At 46.3% G+C, this 21,295-nt stretch overlaps 1 protein-coding gene and 1 long non-coding RNA gene across 7 annotated transcripts in view; one reads left to right on the top strand and one right to left on the bottom strand.

Moving 5' to 3' along the window:
• LOC135394971 (gamma-aminobutyric acid receptor subunit beta-like) overlaps window positions 1-21,295 on the bottom strand; it is a 144,188-nt gene that overhangs the window by 81,060 nt on the left and 41,833 nt on the right. For all 6 annotated transcript variants that reach the window (XM_064626101.1, XM_064626104.1, XM_064626100.1 and 3 more), the window contains exon 3: window positions 7,108-7,175. In XM_064626101.1, the coding sequence (XP_064482171.1) occupies window positions 7,108-7,175 (68 nt within the window). The remainder of the gene's footprint in view (window positions 1-7,107; window positions 7,176-21,295) is intronic.
• LOC135394972 (uncharacterized) overlaps window positions 1-21,295 on the top strand; it is a 58,714-nt gene that overhangs the window by 3,216 nt on the left and 34,203 nt on the right. The gene's annotated exons all lie outside the window — the stretch shown is intronic.

The following is a 21,295-nucleotide window of genomic DNA, read 5'->3' as shown; positions in this document are numbered from 1 at the left end:
GTTAATGTGTAAATACGGGCAACTTAAAGAAGATTTCACCTTGGTGGAAGTTCAGTGCCTCTGTTGCGTCTTTCATTCTCGTCTTCTCGACTGCCCTACACAGCACTGTTTTTTAAGCACTTTTAATCTATGGGTATCTGGTGTTAGACGGGGGCTCAGAGACATTGTCGAGTCCTGAAATACTAACGCATACTAACCGTCACCCCCTCCCCCCCTCCTTCTCCCACTCCCTTTCTGCTGTGCATTCCCCCTCGCTGTCTTCGTCTGCACGTCGTTCATGGCCATTGTTTTGTTGGTTCGCGGTAATAAAACGGAATTTTTTTAAAATTAGGACGAAGCTCAACGGTACTTGTTTTCCTCCATTGCTTAGATGGCTCTGTTGATTGTTTCGCCCAAGTGAGCACGTTGTGGCCACCCGAAACGATGATGTGCAACAACTGAGACGCACCATCCTTGAGGTCTCTCCGCAGCGCAGGGGTGCCATCCAGTGTGTTGCTCCATAGACGAAAATGGGCTGGATGAACGCAATGCATTCTGGACAGGTCATGGTCACACGTCACAGCAAACGTCACCGCGCACGTGACCTTAAAGATGGTCGCGCCAGTGATCGGCGCCCAAGCTGTTTGTACACAACGCGTTTGCTGTTCCCGTGCGCCGTTTCGGACGTTTTTCCATCCCGGTAATTTCTTTTATTCGGATAATCTCGAAGTAAAACGCGCAGTTTTGTACATGGGGGCTTTTACTGCTGACCACTTGAAAAGATGTGATGACGAACCCGCGTTAAAACAGACAGAGCCCATGTGATGTACTTAAACTAAGGTGAAAGGGGATAACCATGTAGCGGAAGAAGCACCATGTAGTTTACGTTGGCGAAATACGTTCATCTCTTGACTTTATGCCAACGGGATTATGTCGGCAAGTGCTAAATCGACATGTAAACAAAGTCACATGAGCTCAAAATGATGTTGCCGAGGGCGTGTGACCACGCCAAGATGGCGGTTTTGCGAAAAGCACCCGCTTGAGGGTAGTTACAACAATGGCCGGTTTGTGTCACCCCTGTGCTCCACGGTGCCTTGGGGGAGAAAAAGAAAAAAAGCTATTTTTCTGCGTGTCGTAGATGGCGAGGTAGGAACGCTTAAAAAAACTTGGAGGTAGAGCTCTCAAATCTGAAAGGCACAAGAGCATCGGTGGTTTCGATTGGTCCTCGTATGCACGAGACCACCACCTGACTGGCAGAATTTTTTTTTTGCTTAAATTTCGTGTTAGCGCCTCGAACCAACTGTGGCTATGAACGGCGTACATAGGGCAAGGCCGTATGTAATTCGTGTAGTATAACTACGATGCTGAAGAGAGCGAGATATATTTTTTTTGCTTCTTCTAAAGTTGGCTTTGCCACAAGGAGGGTATGTGTGTGGCAGAGTACGCTTTACAGGCACGAATGCTAGTGAGTAGTAGTGAAGTGTTTTATTTTTATTATTTCCGTGTTAACGCCGCGAAGCAACTGTGGCTATATGAGCGGCGTACAGACGTGGGCAGATGGAGAGAGGACAGCAGAAAGGAGCGAGGGACAGAGGGGTTACTATGCGTCCAGGGCCGACTTCGGGGGAACTGTGCCAACATTCGTCTGGAAAGTCTTCGGAAAACCCAGGGAAAAACCTCAGACAGCACAGCCGGTGACAGGATTCGAACCCGTGTCACCTCCCAGTCTCGGCGTGGTGAAAGGCGATCATCCTAACCACTATGCTACGGGAGCTGGTGACTGGCGAAAATGGCTCCCGTAATGTCAGAGCTGAATGAGTTTCGGTATCCGCGGTCTACTACACCCCTTTACGTAGATGCAAATTTTCTTTTTCATCTATCTAGCATAACTTTGAACGAAGTTTCACCGATATTTATTTATTATTGATGTCGACATCCGCCCAAGGGAGAAGAAGTATTACATTGGGGGAAGGAATGAGTTAAGGTTACACTCTTTAAAAAAAAAAAGGATGTACTTTAACTCCTTTTCTTGCCACATATATAACACCCTTTTGGAGAGTACAATTACGCTCAAAAGGGTGTCTCCTCACTCCCTCAAGGGAGTAGCATAACACCTTCTCCCTGCCGGGGAGTAATATTACTCTCCAGTAGGGAGAAAGGTGTTATGCTACTGCCTTGAGGGAGTGGGGAGACACCCTTTTGAGCGTAATTGTACTCTCCAAAGGGTGTTATATATGTGGCAAAAAAAAAGGAGTTAAAGTACACCCTTTTTTTAAGAGTGTAGCAGCAAAAAGCTCCAAACATATTACACACAATAGTAATAGAAGAAAATATGCAACAACAAAGACCAGCTCCCGTGGTATAGGACGACCGTGAGGCGGGTTCGAACCCCCGCAACCGGGTGTACTGTCTGAGGTTTTCCCTGGGTTTTCCGGGAGACTTTCCAGGCAAATGTCGGCACATAGTTCCCCCTGAAGCCGGCCCAGGGTGCACACTAACCCCATATCCCCCATTCCCTCCTGCTATATTCTGTCTCAATCTGTCCCACGTCTGTACGTGTCGCTCATAGCCACAGTTGCTTCACACAGAACACAGAATTAAAAAAAGAAAGAAAACGTAGTCACAAAGAGATTGCACGTGGATGACGGAGTCCAAAATTGCTATAAAGAAACACACATTGCCCATAAGAGACCATAAAAAACTAATAAACCTTCCTGTCCGACAGGCCTATATCCTCCGAAGCGGTAAAGCATGACACGGAGTACTAAACCATTCAACGCGCGGTTCACGCCCGACAAGTCAATGAAGCGCCACCATTCGCAATCCTTATCACCGCAGACACAACATAACCGAATGCACGTCTTTCTATCCTAACAACCTCCTTTTTATAGCGGACAACACGAAATGCAGCACACAAGGGCGACCACTAAACAACTTCATTATCATCCCCTATTCTGGCAACATTTCCCCCGAACAGGTTCCCTAATGACGAGACATTGCGACATGGAGCAACACTGAAGGCTGATAAAGTAAAATACGCCTCCCTCCATGGCGACGGAAGAGCAACAAAGACACAAGAAGAAAAATCCGCATAAATGCGCGAAAGAATAAAGCACTCGTCAAAAGTATAGATCCTTTTCCCTTTTCGCTCCTCCTCGCCAGGCCGAACCTTCCCGGGCGACGACAGATTGGATGAACGTGTAAAGCTGCCGTAACATTAGGAGCATAAAAAGACACCGGTAAAAGTGACCATCCCTCATTTGTACCGAGCGAATAAACGAACACACGAAAGTAATACAAGTAACACAACGCGAGTGAAAGAAACCCACTTTTCCGGCGACACACGACGACACGTACCGCGAAATGACGCACATATAAAGCAAAAAAAAAAAAAATATATATATATATAAATAACTTCAGTAGACAAAAATGTAAGTAACCCCTCCCAGCGTGCCTCCACAACATGACAACCAGTGATGATGCAAGGCCAATACGTGCTTCGACGGAAACTCTTCTTTTCTCGTTTTTTTATTTTACGTGTCTGTATCGCCAGCGCGCGCAGATTAACGCGAAAGGCCGAAAATGTAGTTCATGGCCAGTTGGTGTGGCGCAGCGCAGGCCGACCAATGTGTTACGTGTCGTGGGGCCTCGTGTGCGTGATAGCGGGTTGCTCGCTTGCGTGGGCTTCGATCGGGAAATCAGACCCGACTGTGGGTTCCTTTAAAAAAAAGGGGGGACCTTGGACTGCGGGGACGTATTTTCATCACGGTCACTGTCGTACATCGATTCGATAATGTCTCTGGGGAATTCTTTGAACCATTCTTCATAGTCCGAGCAGGCTGACGCTTTCTCAGTGTGTGTGTGTGTGTGTGTATGTTTAGATTTGGTGAGTACCGCAACGCTACGGCTATGGTGGGCGTACAGTCGTGAACAGGTGGAGAGAGGATTGCAGGAAGGAGAGGGTAGAACGTGGTGTTAGTATGCGTCCAGGGTCGACTTCAAGGGGAACTGCGCTAATATCCGTCTGACAAGTCTGCCGCAAAACGCAGGGGAGGTCTTAGGCGGCACAGACGGTGGTCGGATTGGAACTCATCACTTCGTAGTGGCCCCTGAGTTACCGAGCGAATATTTTACCAGCTGGGCCATGCCGCTGGTTTTGTCAGCGGCGCGAATAAGTAAGTCGTTTTAACGGAGGAAGCGCGTCGTTTGGCTGGGGTCTTGTCAGCTCCATATAGCGTACCATACCGTACCTTCGTCCAATCACAGTTCTCCTTTCTTTCTCTCCCACCTCCCTTCACACGTGAGCACACACGAGCACACGTGTATGCACACGTGAGCACACTATTACACCGTTGATGCTGACACGAACACACGTGAACCCATTCTACGTATTGTTCAATACGAATTTCAAATGTAATAATAATTTTAATAATTGGGTGTTTACATCGCGAGACAACTGAGATCAAATTTCAAATGTGCCAGAAGTGACACCCCCAGGGGCAAGACTTAAATTGGATATTTGAGTTGGCGAGAACTAAAGCTTATTTTGGAGTGACTCTATAGCCTGTTAACATTTGGGAGCGTTCGTTGCATAAACATGTATAACTTTATTATACTAATATAATTCCCCAATATAATATAGTTCCAATCAAACTGTATACTCTCGATAAAAAAGATAGAAAGCAAGCGAGCTGGTGGCAGGTATCCATAACGAAAACCCGAGACTTATAGGGGAAAATAAATACAAAACGACGCACATTGAGGCAAGTGAGAAAGTTGAGAAAGGACACATTGAGACTTGTGTTGTGTGCGTCCTTTATTACTTATTTTCCAATAGTCTCAGGTTTTCGTTATGTATATACTCTCCTTCGCTATTTAAAGAAGTATCGCACCCCAAGCCACAAATACTGGGACATTACGTTCAGAAACGAGCCTAAGGAATTGATACAGCAATTTCAGCATCACTGAATTTTACGACTCCCAGAGTTGCATGCCCTCTGAAACTATTTATCGTCCGACAGAATATGCCATTATTTCTGTATCACTGCACACACCCCGAGTACTACACTCAGTACTGCACGTGAGTACTGCTCCGAAACCATCACTCAGCCTCATCGTATGAAGAGTAGGCCTAGAATCCACTAAGCCTTCATGCGGCAATTAAAAATAACAATGATGGAATTAGACAAAATAATTTGCATAGCATTATCAATCTAAACTAATGCAATGAGACGCAAGAAGAAAATTCCGGCGCGCTCTCACTCAAGATTAGTACCGCAGTAAAACCATCATGGCGGTTGACCCAGACAGGACGACGCGGTGCAGGTTCTATTTTCTTGGGGTGGGGAATGCACCTCACTTTACAGCACGGTCTAATGACACAGAAACGATCACTCCTCACACTGGTCTCGCAATTCTCACGCCAAAGCGAAGTAGAAATCGAATTTCAAAGCAGCCTCTCTCTACGTGGCCGCAGCACATAGCCTCGCCGCACCGCTATCTCTTCCTGGCTGCCGTGTTTTCGGGTCATTAGCGCTCGTCCTCCATTGCCCTTATTTACGCTCTTTCCCTCGGAATACAAAAGCTACGGGCGTACGTAAATCACTCTCTGTCGTCAGCTAACCCCTCCTCTTCCCCGCTTTCTTCTCCCGGTTTTGAAACGCGGGGACCCTCCGCGCTTACGCCCTAATACCTGATATTTGCCCGAGCGTCTTTTATCTGCGAAGACGAAATCGCTGCACGCCTTTCAACGCAACGCGCACGTCATCCTCGAACGGGTAGAAGAATGGCGGGCGGAGAAAAAAAGGGGGGTTTGATAATGTCCGAGTGTTTTGCCGCGACCAGATTCGGAAACAAGCGACGCGGAGGAAGATTTCGTCGAAAGTTTGGATAAAGGAGGGAGTGAAGGAGAACTCCGTGGGAGGAAGAGGTTTCGGTTGAAGTGGTGATGTCAAAGTGTTCTTTTTCTCTTTTTGGAAGGACGTGTTAAAGGTCGGATGGGTTTCAGACATCACTCTAAGAAAAAAAAAAGGAGTACATTTACTCCTTTTGGGGACTATAAATGCATTGCCACAAAAAAATAGTCCCTTTCAGGAGTAAATGCACGGGAGTAAATGAATGTCACAGAGCGGAGACTGCATTTCACGCGCTGTTATAAGAATCCCAGGTACCTAATTCGTGTGCATGCATGAAAATACTTTGAAGCAAACCGTCAACCGTGTTATATCGAGTTATATAAAATCTTCCGCCGTACATAGGGCACAATTTGCGAAGAAATATGCGCTAACTGTTCCTTACTCTGTGTGGCTGGAAAATTGCTACGTGGGCTGAGTTATACAGCCTTATGCCCTTCAAATTGACCAACGGCACATATATACGTAGACTGTTGCATTCAGGAGACCATTCGCGAAGTTCAGTGATAAGTTGCAGTCCTGGGGAGTAAATGTCGGGACTAAATTGTCGGGTAAGGAGACTAAAATGGGGAGTAATTGCAATCTAGGGGAGTCGAAGCTGGAATAGAGTAGAAGCTAGAAGTAGAACCTCGTCTCTTCAGAGCACGGTTCCAAGGCGCAGACTGGATTATGTCAGATCAGGGTCTCTCTTTCTTTCTTCTAGTTAAAAAGGAACACGCTCTCAAGTTTACAATATTGTTTCTTTGTGATATTTGCATTACAATATCGGGAAAAAAAGAAAAAAGAAAATTCATTTTCAAAAGCGACATTTAAAATCTAGTCTTAATGAGAGTTAAGAAAGCACAGACTTGTCCAGAATATTCTAAAGCAAACCTTCACTGCATAACACTCTCAAGACCAATAACCACGCGCCGTATGATAGCGTTATAGCTCCTCATTTGAGAGGGCGTACTCTCTTTGTGGCAGTGAATTTAATGCAAAGTGTCACGGAAGGTATTACGTCAGAAAAAAGTCAATCAAAGAAATCAAAGCTTGGCTGATATCTGCCTGGCATAATTTCCAAAGAAGACCTACAAACAAAAGCGAGAGATAAGCACGTGCGCATCTTTAGAGAGAAGCCCGCACACTACTTCTTAATTCACGGTCATCGCAAGATTTTTGTCTTTCTTCGTTTCGATGGAACTGCATGATGTTCTACGATAAAGGAGTTTCTCACCATTTGAACTTCTGAGACTGTACTGATGCTGATGATTTGCATAGTGACGCCAACTTCCACCGGTAAGCCTAAAGAAAGAAAATCAACATTATTTTCATCTTGCACGCTTTCGGCGTACAGTCGCCTAACTCACAAACGCACACATGAGAATGTCACAGTTCACAAAGTTCATCACAAGATACATGATAAATAGATAAAATAGCATATACACAGGCAAGCTGGTGGTTAAGATCCATGACGCCAAAGCCTGAGCTTAAGGACAACAACTATAAGGACGTAACATTAACAGCACGACATGAACTCACGTTGTGTTGTTACGTTACGTCATTGTAGGTGTTGTGCCCAAGATCAGGCTTTGTCGTCATGGATACACGATGACGCACTTTGTACATGGGGCTTTGCAACACAACTCTCTTGAAGGAGTTTCTAATGATGATTTTGCAACACCATATTTCGCTTTGGAGGAGTCTCAGGATGATTTCGCATTATAACTATGTGCATTGGTGTTTGTAAAGATGGCTTCGAAAGACTTGGCTATGTTAAGGTGAAGCCCGCTTTAGAGGCACAGGAGAGAGTCATACTGCCTTTACGAGCACATTTCGTCTAATCTGCATGCAGTGGTCACCATGAACTTTATTTACCATCAGATAACGAATGCGAGAGAGTGAGTTGAAAGACGACAGTTGACGGTGTTGGTGAGGCTTACATGTTATCTTAATTATACTAATCTTATTTTAATCTGCATCTTAATTGTACGTTCAGCCTCTGAGATTTACGAGCGACATTGAGAGAGAGAGAGAGAGAGAGAGAATAGAACGAAGGGCTTCCTTAACATGTACCATTGGCTGTGAAGTTCAGGGTATTTTACGTGATCTTGCAATGTGTCTGGCTACCAGGAACAAGAGTACATCCCTTCGTCTGGCAACTACAGACATTCTGGGAATAACCAGACATTCCGCAACGTGAGACATTACATGTGCATTACGCATGTGCAATGTGTTTGATCTGATACGTATTTATTATACGATATGTAAGATCGGCATAAAATATAACAAACATGCATACAGTACGGTGTGTGTTTTTTAGCTGCACCACATTTTTTCTTCAAGAAGATAAGATAAGATAAGATTAGATTAGATAGAGAACAAACACGAAAACGAAACAAACAGAAAGATCAAACACGTGGATTTAGAACTGTGCCTTGTTGGAATATTCCTTTCTACCACAGGGCTGGGGTACTCAGCCGTTCTGTACACGATGCCGAAGTTCTTAAATGACCCGGCGTCCAAGAATGTCTCTTATCTTGCAATTAGGGACGTAAAGACGCTCTTTTTGGTGTGATGGTTATGTTTGTTTTTTGGTGCACAACGTTATTGCACAATAATGTTTTTCATGTATTGCGTGACTCCATCTTTTGCGTATTGGTTATCGCAAAAATGTAGGGTTTAAAGGGCATTGACAGAATGGCGTAAATGCAGGCTAGCTGGTGGATAAATTCCATGATAGGCAAGCCTGATGGGCAAGACACGTAAACAACGAGCACAACGTAATCAACGTAAACACGAAGGCCTTCGTGTTTGTGTTTGTTTCCGTGTCTTGCCCATCGCTCAGGCTTGGCTATCATGGGGTTTAAAGGGCCTTGTCAAGTCTCTGGCTTTTTTTGCCCTGCTTTACAACCCACACTTGGAAGCGTGAAATGAAGTTATCTTATCTTATATTTGAACGGCGGAAGCAATCACAATCTCGGAACCCACAACGGGGCACTGTTCATGTCTCACCGGCGACAACCACTTTTTCCCAATTTCTTCCAAACAATCAAAGAACACAAACCTCGTTGGAACGTCGCCTAAAGCGGAATAGAATTAAACGCCTTTCTTGTGACAGGGTTAAAATCATTTTTACGTCAAAGGGCGAACGCCGTGCGCTTCATCTGCCAACACTGTGACATGACAAGATGCTTCACGGGGAAGCTTTCGCAATTTAATATGTCGTTTCTAGCGTATTACATCCAAGTTACGAAGAGGAACTTTTCAGTCGGGCGTTATACGCATATTTCTATCTAGTTTTGTACGTAGACTTTAAACGGCACGTGTGACAACGTTTACCACTTATAAGGCTCGTTGCGTAACATCAAATAAATAACCGGATGCATTGATAGTTTATAGTTTATTTCCATTTCAATTGAATGGAAAGGACTTGAGCAAAAAAAGTGAGGGCGCCTTCACATGGCAGGAATAATGGCGAACGAAACGGGTCACAAAGCTTGATTGAAAGACACGATGACATCTTTAGGCGAGATAAAAAAAAATTCAGAATTTTTTTTTAAAGTTTGAAATATTGTAGTCGTCGATAAAAATCACACAGCGGCGCGTATCGAACGCACATCCATCGATTGCGCAATTTCCGCTGCTGCGATATTTCTGCCACTGCCGAGGACTGCCATATTTCAGCTTTTACATGTTGTTGGTCGTTGTTGACGGGTTTGTGTTCGTGTACCAGGATGTTATGGCATGTTACCAAGTCAGGTTTCTTATTTTTAAGGTCTAAGAAAAAGTGACGGATGCATATTAATGTTATAAGAACTCTTACAGGTACGATGCATTAAACATACGTTACACTCTTAAAAATGAACTTCACCGCATAGCACGCTCCTAGCCAACCATCATCTCCAATGATATCGTTATCTGCTCTGATTTGTTGAAAACGGGAGGCTACGCCTTTTTTGTGACACTTATGCTGTTCATAATTGTCACAAAAAGGCGTACGCCTCCCGTTTTCGACAAACCAAGGCACATAACGATATCATTCGAGATGATGGTTGGCTAGGAGCGTGCTATGCGGTGAAGTTCATTTTTAAGAGTGTAAGCGACACAGGAATGTTTTTTCTTTTGTTTTTTCTATTCGGAAGCTTTAATTTTCTGCCCACCGGGCGAATTATTATTTTATCTTCCTTCTACACCGAACTAACCTGATGTTTTTCTATGTTTATCTAGTCGACGTTGAATAAATTCTCACTGCATTCTAGGAAAAGAAAGAGAAAAAAAAAAAGAGAGAGAGAGAGAGAGAGAGCAATTTGTCACTGGCACGCCTCCGCGAAGTGTCAGTTGACAGTTATACATATACTCATGGCTGATTGTAAATGATTACGAGCGTGAATCCGTGAATGAAAAGCGAGTGCTTAGTGGAAACTAAGAATAGAACACCTGGGTTGATGAACGGCTTCTGAAAGTTAAAAAAAAAAACGCTCGAAAGTTGTCGAGCACACGTGGGTTGAGCTCAAGTCTACGCTGTCGTGACAGTGAATGAGTTTTCGCTTTATCAAATTATCTTTATGTTTACGACTTCGTGTTTGAATCAGTTCATCATCGAAATCGCGCAAAACTTAGATCTCTGGTTGAGTGAAGCCATCTGCTCTTCTGGTGCCAGTTTTATGTAACAGACAACTGTTCGCTGTTGCAGATCGAGCTCGTATTACACTCTCTGCCGTAGGGCTGTGGTAGCCGTTTTGTACACGATGCCGAAGTTCTTAAATGACCTGGCCTCCAAAAATGTCAATACTTGTTTTCTTGCAGTTAGGAACATAAAGGAGCTCCATACGCGCTCCAAGAAGATCCAAGCGCGTATTACATTGTCTCGTGTATGCACTCTTCACTTCTTCAATTAAGTGTCCCCAACTCACCCAAATCCCCATTGTTATCATCAGTTTGATTCCTCGTGCGCATGAAGGTATAATGGCGCCTGCGATTCTGTATAGGCGCAGCAGAAAACGCCGAAAAGGCGGGGACCACGCCTTGCATTTCAGATTTCTGTCTTTTCATCGTATGGCTCGCTGTTTAATCTGATCAGCTTGTTCGGTTTGATTCTGTTTGCGACAGTTCGGCCGTAATTATGTGCCTCGCTACTCGGGAAAATAAAATAAAAATAAAGACGAACATCACATCGCCGACAATGACGGATGTCCAGCCAGGTTCCCCCCCCCCCCCAAGATCTCGCAAACGACGCAGGCTGTCTTTGACGGCGTCTCCCAGTCCTCCCCACTGGCATACCTCTCGTTCCGTACAGCGCTCATAGCCACAGTCGCTTCGCGGCGCTAAAACTGAATAAAAAAAAGTGCGATACGAGCGAAGAGAGGAGCGAGATTGCGGCGCCGCGGAATTACGCTCTCGGCTTTCTCCACAAACATTTGCCCATCTTCTTTGCAATATTCAGTAGAGATGCGCGTGGATTGCAGCTGTTTCGTAGCAGAAGACCATAACGGGAACGCGCTAGCATGTGAAAGTCAGCTAACGAGATTAGCAACAGCCAATAAAGCACTCATAGCACCCGAATACCTGTCCGTCCTATAGACATCGTAAAAGCCGTCCGACGAAAAACGTTTCCTCCGATCCTCGTTCCATCACCAACGCAAGTAACAAATAGAAAAGCTTTTCGTTGTGCGGACAGAGAAGTATGATGTTTTGAAACCCACGTTGTCGTACATTGGCCCGTCACCACTGGTCCATTGTGCAATCTTGATTAAAAAGGAAAAAAGAAAATATATGACGATCGAATACAACGCCCTAACCGAGTTTCGTTCATGAATATTTAACTTCCAAATTAGGAAAAACTGCTTACTATAGCTCTGTCCAATCAAACTAGGCGCAAAGTTCATAATGTATGAGTCTTGTGTTTTTGCTGTAGCGATAATTACGCGCGTTGTGATTTATAGCCAAAGCAAAACGGGAGATAGAGAGAGAGATTGAGAGATTGAGAGGTTTACGAGGTAACCGTATTACGATAATGGGTACCAGAGCAGACGTCGCAACTGCCTTGATCTGAAGCCGTTTTTGTGCGCTTTAGCCGCTACCTTTTCGTGTGCCTGTTTACTCTGCGTCTGAAGTGCGACAGAGCCATCCGATCTAGAAAAGGAGGCAAATTGACAGTTGGAGTCGAAGTGGCAGCAAAGATAAGTTTTTGTTTGCTTGGCGCATTAAGGCGCTTGCTCGCGGCCAAACAGCTCGCGGAATCATGGAAGATGGACACATACAGTAAATGTCAACTTACATAAGGGGGAAGTGTGTACAATGGGGGCGCACGCCCCCGCTGTCTCGATGAACCTGAAAGAGGTTGGTGTTCGCGTCCAACGTGGAGTCTGGACAACAACTTGATTGTCGCAGTTCGTCCCCCCCCCCCCCGCTGCATCATACGTTAGAAGATGGTATAGAGAGATAAGTAATATTCGATGTGATATTCGAAGTGATTCCACGCAATATTCTGCTATTATGCGATGTGATAAGCACATCCGCTGTTCTTTGAGTCATCAGCAGTCGCTGTTCTCGTCATCAGCAGCCGTCCTCGAGACCCCACGTTGTGTTTTCTAAAACAGTCCTCGCGCATCTAAATAGCATTCCCTATCGTGATTCTGAATTGGAATGCTAAAAATGGAACTTCTACTCTTTAAGGAACGAAAACTCATCGAATGAGAAACTGTGCAGCGTCGACAGACGCGGCTATACGGAATGAACCTGCCCCCCCTCCCCCCCCCCTCCCCCCACCGCGATCTTGCCGTTGCTAATGATAGAGAAATCACAGAAGGGAAACTCGATTATAATTGGGCCCCGGATTCCATCAGCGGATAATGCAATCTAATAGCCGGCAACACAGCGCTCATTACTTGTGCCATAAGGCCTAACCGAATGAAGGCAGCCTACATCGCACTTGTAATGGAATGTAAACGGAACAAGATAGAGCAAAACACTGCGTTCCTTAATTGAATGCTGCTCCAGACGCGGAGAAGGTACGCGTTCAAGGCGATTTCCTGTTGCAGGTGATAATCTACGGGATAGAGGCACAAGCTCATAAGCAATGCGAGCCGAAATACTTTTACCCGTAATTCCGCGTAAGCACACTGTATACGCCACTAATAGCACCGCGAAGCATTTGTGGCTATAAGTGGTGTACACACGTGGACAGGAGGAGAGAGAACAGCAGGAAGGAGAGAAAGGGGGTTAGTATGTAACCTGTCCTGCGGCTTCAAGGGGAACTGTATAGACATCCGTCGGAAAAAACACGGGGAAAACACAGAATACAGTAACGCCGGTGGTAGAATTCGAACCGAGCACCTCACAGTGTCTAGTATGGCCGCCTCGGGCTACCCACCAAGAAGCGAATGTGGTGTCCACTTGTCCGGAAACGTTTCATTTTTTTTTATGTGTGTTTTAGTAGTGTGTTATCAGAAAGAACTAAGATCGTGAAAAATGTCACTGTTGCGGTTTCGTGAGTTAAGGCTGATTGAGACTGCTGCGTTTACGGTTGCGCTATAGCGCTTACGGCGAATCGTAGCCATGGCAACAGAGCCTAGAGCACTGCACGGGCCCTGGCTTACCCGAAAGCCGGAGCCCGGGCCGGGCCGGGCTTTGCATTTTTTATCCGGCCCTGAGCCGGGCTCGGGTTTCAACCACCGGGACCGGGCCGGGTACGGGCTTGACAACGCCGGCCATGGTCCGGCATGTACGCGAACATATTTCGCGAGACTGGACAGCTGAATTTTCATGTCACTTCATTTTCCATAGGGTATGGGATCTCATGGTACTCTCATCTGACAACTGTCACTTTTTTTTATATGTGATCGTGCTTATTTGGTGTATTGGGTCTAGATTTCACACGTGCACTCGCACACATTTGGGGACGATTGGTGTGGCTCTGAAAGTCCGGCACGAGGGTCAGTTAGGTTAGCCGTTCTGACATATTTCGTTCGCGTGAGAGTTCGAGTAAGGGGAACTAACACCGGTGCATGCGCAATAGAGTGGAGATGAGTCTGTCTTGAATCGCAAGGTACATACATGTCGCCCACGCGCCGCTGCGTGCTACCTTCCAAAGCAGGCAAGCACGAAGCACAGAGCGGCTTCCCGGCAGAGAAACACAGCCGATCCGTTCGAGTGTACCTCCTCTCTCTCCACCAATTAGCTGCGTCCTTTTCCTCACTGCGCTGTGCTCTTTAGTAAATCTAAATACGCCTTTGGGCCTCGAGAACATATATAGTAGAGTAGTGGCGGCATGGGACCGGGCCTGAGCATGGAAACAGTCGTGTACGGGCTGGGCCCGGGCCGGCGGAGTCTCGCTCGGGCCGGGCTGCAAATCTATAGAAGACGACGGGCCCGGGCCGGGTGCGGGCCGCTGCAGCCGGGCCTGGGTCGGGCACGGGCTTGAAAATTAGGCCCGTGCAATGCTCTAACAGAGCCCCGCTCTCCGCAAACGCAGTACGTAAGCGGAACGGAAGGAGTTGAGCCCACTTCAACGTTCTCGACGCAAGCACCGCAACCGCAAGCCAAGTGCCCAATAGGAGGCGAGGATAAAGCGCATGCGCTCTATACGCGCGGGACGCTCACGTAAGCGCGGTGAGGATGCGGCGTTTCCCTTTTCTGCCTATAGGTGGTGCGCAGTGAACGGCGCTCGTTCGTTGCTGGAACGTAACGCTACAACGGAATGATGTGAACGGGAACTACGAGAGCGGTAACGTGAACACGTTTCGCGAGGAAAAACCCGTAAACGCAAGCTTTAGACGGAAGCGTAAAACGCACCAGTGTGGAGCAGCCCTTAGTCTTTTTTTGCTTCAGGGAGTTCTTCAAAGCTCGCTTAAATTCTCTCACACAATATTGCGTAATACGACGTGCCTAAGGAAAAAGTACCGTGCCACTAGATTGGTAACGTCAGTGGAGTAATCTTACCCACTGGATTCAAATCTCACCGGACACTGTGCAACGTATATCGACTACCGGATACCGCAGGAACTAAAGAGATGATCACCTCAGGACAAGATCAGCTCAAGAGTTGCATGGCGTTACGTTACTGAAGACGTCGTACCTTAGGATCATCTACCATGCCACCAATTTGATAACGTCAGATGAGAAATCTTGCCCACGGGAGGGTTCACCACCATATATTCAAACAGAACCTAAAACTCATTGGTCTTTCTCGCTGAGAACGTTGTACCTAAGCGTCTTGTACCATGCCTTCGTTTTGGTGACGTCCTCGACTGGGTTCGAACTCGAAACCCAGACTGACTCTAATGCCATGCCGCTATACAACGGCCCCTAGCGCGCATAATTGACGGCGTTCCAGATGAGAGCAGAGCAGGTTCCGTCCTGACACAATCGGTCTTAAGATTAGGACTTGACTGCAGCACAGAGAAAACAACGACAACATTGTTAGACGAAAAGAGACGGTACACCTTCAGAGCACCTTAGCTTCTGTGCTGCCAGTCAAATACTAAACATATTCCAGCTCCCCCAATATAGTTCATGGATTCGATCTTAAGAAACGGTGAATATGGCTGCGTGTCACAAAATGCTGTCATAAAAAGGCGTTCCCCCGCTAGTCTTCGTGCAAATCATCATAGAATGCGATGCTGCGCGCAGCTCGCTCGACGTTATGCTTCCAAAGGTGTTGGTCGCGCAGAAACGACGGAGCAGTTTAATATTGGTGGCCATGCCAGAGCCCGTATCGATTCCGATCGATTATTAACGTTAGACGGCTAGGCACGTTACGTGTCCGATTTATTGGAAGCAAGTTGAGCATGCAGGAAACCCAATTCCTCCAAGCATGGATTCGAGGACGGAATATCCAGCTAGTCAGGACGCGTCGGGAATAGGAGAAAAGTTTACGGTAACGTATTATTGGTACAGGTGTGCAGAATACGTAGGACAGTGCCAGATCGACTACACGGCGATTTCTGTGCCTTTTGCGTTCTTTGCGTGCTGTTCGATGATCGCGTTGAATCCTAGTAGTTCCCACTTGAGTGCGGCCACGACGGAAGTGATGGCGCGAGGCTTTTTTTGTGACAATTTGCGGCCGTGCAAAGCGCCGCAATAAGGTGTCTTGTCCCAATATTGGTCCAATCTTGGTTCAATATTGGGCCGACACTGCGAACATTGGTCCAATATTGGGCCAAGATGTTGTGCTGCTTGGGTGTCCCATGTTTTCCACATAGAGAAACTGAATAAAGGAAGATGCTGGATATGGGGACTGTGCGGGGAAATCTTGATATAATTTATATATTCATATCATAGAGAGTTTTAGCAGGTCGGAATATGTTCACGATAACCGTACACGAACACCGTACCAAACAGTACCGAAACATGATAAGCCGACGATCGACGGTCATTCTTTGAGTCGAGTGACATCACATTTCTGAGCCCGGATTTGACGGCTCAGCTTACCGTACTCTTGTCATAGGTTGCTTGCGATCCACTAAAACACCCTGGTCTTTTATCTTGCATGGCGAGTACGACCTACAACTACGACATATGCAGACCCGGGTGATCGTTTGCGGGAAAGCCGGCTTCGAGACTAGTTACGACAGCGGCCGCTGGAAGTGCCGCTTGTCCGCTGCAATGTAACAGCCGCCTTAGGCTACAATGTAAGGAACTCACGCATTGTGACGGTGACCAGGAGTAGTCATGAAAAACAGCGGTGTGCACAATTCCAAGCGTTTGGCGACACTTCCAGAATTCCTTACTGTGCGGGACGAGAGAAGATATATAATATAATCCGTCATTGTCCTCAACAAAGAAGAAAGCAGCACCGTACACTATTCTCAATGGCGCATGCGTTGAAGCGTCAGGATGCGTCTTACTACCAGAATGCTTTGCCCCAAGTCCGAGAGAGCGAAACAGAAGTGGGAGGGGAAAGGAAAGTCCGCACAGATGCGGCTACTGCCCCAGAACGCTGTTTTAAAACAAACTCGACTAACCCCTTTCGCTAAATTTTGTGGGACTTGGAAGCTTACCACTGCACCCGTGTCTATCAGGAAGCGCGCGCGAGATGTCTCTTGCGGATTTCGCCAGTTCCCTGGAACCCGATCTACGTCGAACATCCGCCTGTCCGTGTATTTACACGAGCGACATTCCCCCAGAAGCGGAAGATTTCAAAAGCATCATAGCTTTCTGCTGTCATGGGTGTCTTCACGCACACTGCTAACCGTGGGGAATATCCTGCTACACAGCTACAAGATATTCCGTAGCAGACGACAGGCAAATGCGCTGACGGTGTCGTCTGCTAAGTGTCGTCTGCTAAACGCGCAGTACGCCACTTCCGGTATTCCGCGGCGTGTGAATGCTCAACATAACACGGGACTGTGAACTTTGGCTTTGTGAGCAGTGTTCTCGCTTTTTCTTCCACTAGAATATTCCACGAGGATGTCGCTCGTGCGAATACACGGTGTCTACACTATCCACCCCAGTCTATTCGCGACACAGTCGTTGATTTTCGACGATTTAGAGAACGCCCATCGCGCTTTGGAGTTGGACTGCAACGTCAAACTGCTTTTATTCTCCGGCATCACAAAATAGGAGGAGCAAAAAAATCCTTGAATGGGCAGCCGAAATGGACTAGTTCATTCGTCACAAGAGCGAGTACAGTATGAGTCGACGAGCAACAGAAGATAGTGGAGACGACGGGCATAGTGATGACATTGAATGCAACATTCCCAGACCGACGGTTTTATTGCGAAGCCTGAACAGGGGACGTCAGCCGCCCCCAATATCGGAGTTTTCGTGCAGAAGAGCAGAAATAAAGGGGACGCAATAAAACCATAATCTAGCGGGCGATATATATATATACTGCGTGCGTGTCCTTTAAATGCAACTTCAGTACACGTACCGCGGGAATCCGATTCGTCTATCTCGTTGCTTTTAGAGATACACGCCGTCATGTCGGACGCCAAATAGCGATTCAATGAAGAGTGACGTTTCAATTGAAACAGGTTGGGTTGCGACAGCGCCCCGCGGCGTTTGAAAACTTTGTAATGAAACTAAACTTGAAAGCTTCGTTGCCATGCGTCTGCAGTGAGCGAGATGCACTCTTGCGCTTTAACGATAAGTGCCGTCTGCGTCGAGTGTCTCCCGCTTTTTTTTTTTTTTTTGTTTTTGTTTAATGTAACGGGTCTGAATGTTCGTGTACGGTATACTGCTCGAGAACTGGGCGAAGCAGAAAGCGGTTACGTACTTTTCCTTATTACGTATTCTTTCGTTACACATTCTTGCGTAGCGTATTCTCGTAAAATACACTTACGCATTTCATATTCGTGCAATATATCAATTTTTATTATCAGGTATTTCTGTATTGCCTATTCTTCTATTACGTACTTTTCCATTTTACATTTTCGTATTACATATATTCGAGTATTCTTGTCCAGAATGTCTTTTGTCGCGCATATTTTTTTTATTTACGTCTTAGCGCCGCGAAGCAACTATGGCTATGAGCGGCGTACAGACGTGGACAGATGGAGAGAGGTCAGCAGGAAGGAGTGGGGGACAGGGGAGGTTAGTATGCGTCCTGGGCCCACTTCAGGGGGAACTTGCCTACATTCGTCTGGAAAGTCTTCGGAGAACCGAGGGAAAACCTCAGACGGCACAGCCGATGGTAAGATTCGAACCCCATCACCTCCCAGTATGTCTTCTTCCCAATAATCTTCTCGTCAGTAGAATTGGAAGATCTCGCCTCAAAATAACCCCGATAACGGCCCAAAATATGTAACATACACCAATAATAAGTGAAATTGTATAGGACCGAGATCCACGGCGCCGCAAATGCCCTCGTCGTGTTTTTGCTTTGTACCGTATTCCATAGCGCGAAAATCTGGCGACGGAAGCAGACGAATTGAGCTATCACGTTCGTGTGAAAACTCGTCACGCGATTGAGCAACGTCAATATCCGACCGCTAGGTGCGGTTGTTCCCGGGTCATCACGCGAGCGCACTTTGGAAAGCGAGTTTCACAGCACAACGTCTCAACCGGACAATCATGGAATGCTGGAAGTCTTCATGAAAGCAGAACGTTTTTTTTTTCTTCTTCTTCAATTGCAACCACTCAGTAGAACCGAAAGTATTGGCCTTCGAACGCTGCTTAAAATATGGCTAAGCAATGTAAGGAAGCAATGTTGCTAAATTACGGCAGGCGTCTTTGTACTACAAAAGAGACAGTCACAGTTGCTTAATGCAGGATCTTGTATGGTTAGCTGGAAAGCTATATTTTGAGCTGCGTATATGAAATGCATCGTAGAACCTCGAATTGGTGTTCGTGTTACCTCTATCAATAATATGACTTCAATTACTGTTTTTTTTTTCCTTCTTCTTTTGTAGAATCCTGTTTGTGGCATAATTAAAGCCCTTATTGACCACAAGGCCTGATATATGTTGTGATCATTATCCGTTATCGTGATCATTATCGTGAGCTACCACTGAATCTCATTCAGTTTCTAAAATATATCGTTTGGTGCGTAAAATAACGGAAGGCCGATCGTGGCATGGAAACCAACTAGAGACAAGCTGTGTTTTCCGCCAGACTTTCGTGACAGTTCCTCTGGGAGTCCGACCAGGATGAGTACTCACAGCCATATGTCCACCACTGCTGTGTCTACACTAACAAAAACATGATACACGATAAGGCGTTGCTCTCTTGGTCATGTAGCATCATTTAAGCTCCCCATTAAAATTACAAATAACGCAGTAGTCGCTAGCCACCGAATGAGGGAACGCAGGGAGGTCAGCCAGCGCCACGTGCATTGACTGGGTTCTGCTCCACTTGTCTACTACGTGATGTTAACACTAATTGCCCTGGTCTCTCGCGTATCGTGTACCAGGGTGGAAACCAGTATTCGTCCACTCCAAATGCTTCATTTGCTGTGTCCCAATGGGTACACCCCCAAATTACCGATGACACTGGACACTCAATTCGGAGATATCAAGGCGGGCACATTGCAGGTTGAGAACAAATTCACACTTTTTTTATTTTAATTTATTTTTTTACAAGAAACATGACAGTAATTTTGAGGCGTGGCGATCGGTTTGCATTCTGATCATCGTCTAGTCTCTCACATTAGGATATTTGTGTGTTGCTGTAGAGAGGTTGGCACACTCGATTTGTTCACGCACGCCTGTAGCCGAGAAGGGGTGAGATTGGATGAAAGTACGTACATGAAAGATAAAGGACAGTGTGTGTGTGTGTTGACTGGGTCAGCTGAGGATGCTTGTTAAAGTGGTGTAGTTTGTACTGAACGGACGTCCCAAAGATTCACATAGACAAGATAATCTTCTTGGACAGCGTTCTTGTCCCTGTGTATTTGCTGCTTTGAGATGTCCGTTGACTGTGGTATTGAGTAGCCCAAAAAGCCCCCCAGTTCTTAGGCAACTAGCCATTCTGAATAACGACGCTCTTTTTCAGTTTGTTGAAAATAAAAACGAGTGCGGCTTCTTGTGACGCTTTCCATTCATGATAAGGGTCACAAAGAGCTCCACTCTCTTCTCAAATCGGAAGTGATCACTGGATCATTCGGCGCAATAGTTGGCGCAGCGCGGATTATTGTGTTTCTAAGTTGTGCAATCAGATCAATTTTGGTGAGAAATGCGAACGAACCCAAAGCGGCTGCGAAGTCGCGCCTAAACCGGACGCGCGCTGGTTCACCGGATTTAAAGTAGCACAGAAGTCATTTTTAACACCCAGTTTTCTTCCTATAAAACTGTTAAGTTTGCCAGTAAGATGCCCCATGCGAAATAATTTACACCACAGAGTCATAATTATCGCAGAAATTGAATTTAAAATACGCCGCAAAAGGCGACCGTGCGCAACGGTAGTGAAGAGCAGTACCAGCCTGTGATCTGCCTGGAACCTCGCGCTGACGCTATAAGGAGAACGTTTGCTGATTGGCCTAGAGAAATGCTGTCTGCTACTCCGCTGTCGTCTGCTACTCGGCTGTTCGGGGTTCTGATAAAGCCTTTCTCCTTGCTCGGTAATTCTTCGGCCGCTCCTTCTATCCCCAATTCTCCGGGAAAACTTGCAAAACAGGTTTTCGGCGGCAAAGGGACAATGCGCTGACCCCCACTGACCGGCAAACCAGAACGAGTCTCCTTATGCCGTCATCGGTGACGTGCCATCATACCTCCTCATCCTCTTTATAGCTGGAGAGGCGAGTTAAGGGTGAAGGCGCGGAGCTACGTTTATGCGAGTTTTTTTCTGGGAAACAAATCGCACACATCAAAACCTTTCGCGCTATTCAGTATAATGACACACACACTTTCATCAGATGTCTTAATCTGAATTTTTTTTGGATGGCCCTCTGTACTCCTTTAAAGGTACTATAAAGCAGTCGAGGTGCAACTTCATGTTTTGTGAGCCCTGGATTGTGTACATCCCCAGGAGTAAAATGCCGCAAA

The sequence above is a fragment of the Ornithodoros turicata genome, chromosome 5, assembly GCF_037126465.1.
Source record: "Ornithodoros turicata isolate Travis chromosome 5, ASM3712646v1, whole genome shotgun sequence".
Taxonomy (NCBI): Eukaryota; Metazoa; Arthropoda; class Arachnida; order Ixodida; family Argasidae; genus Ornithodoros; species Ornithodoros turicata.
The sequence above is the reverse complement of the archived record's forward strand: the minus strand, read 5'-3'. Positions and strand labels throughout refer to the sequence as shown.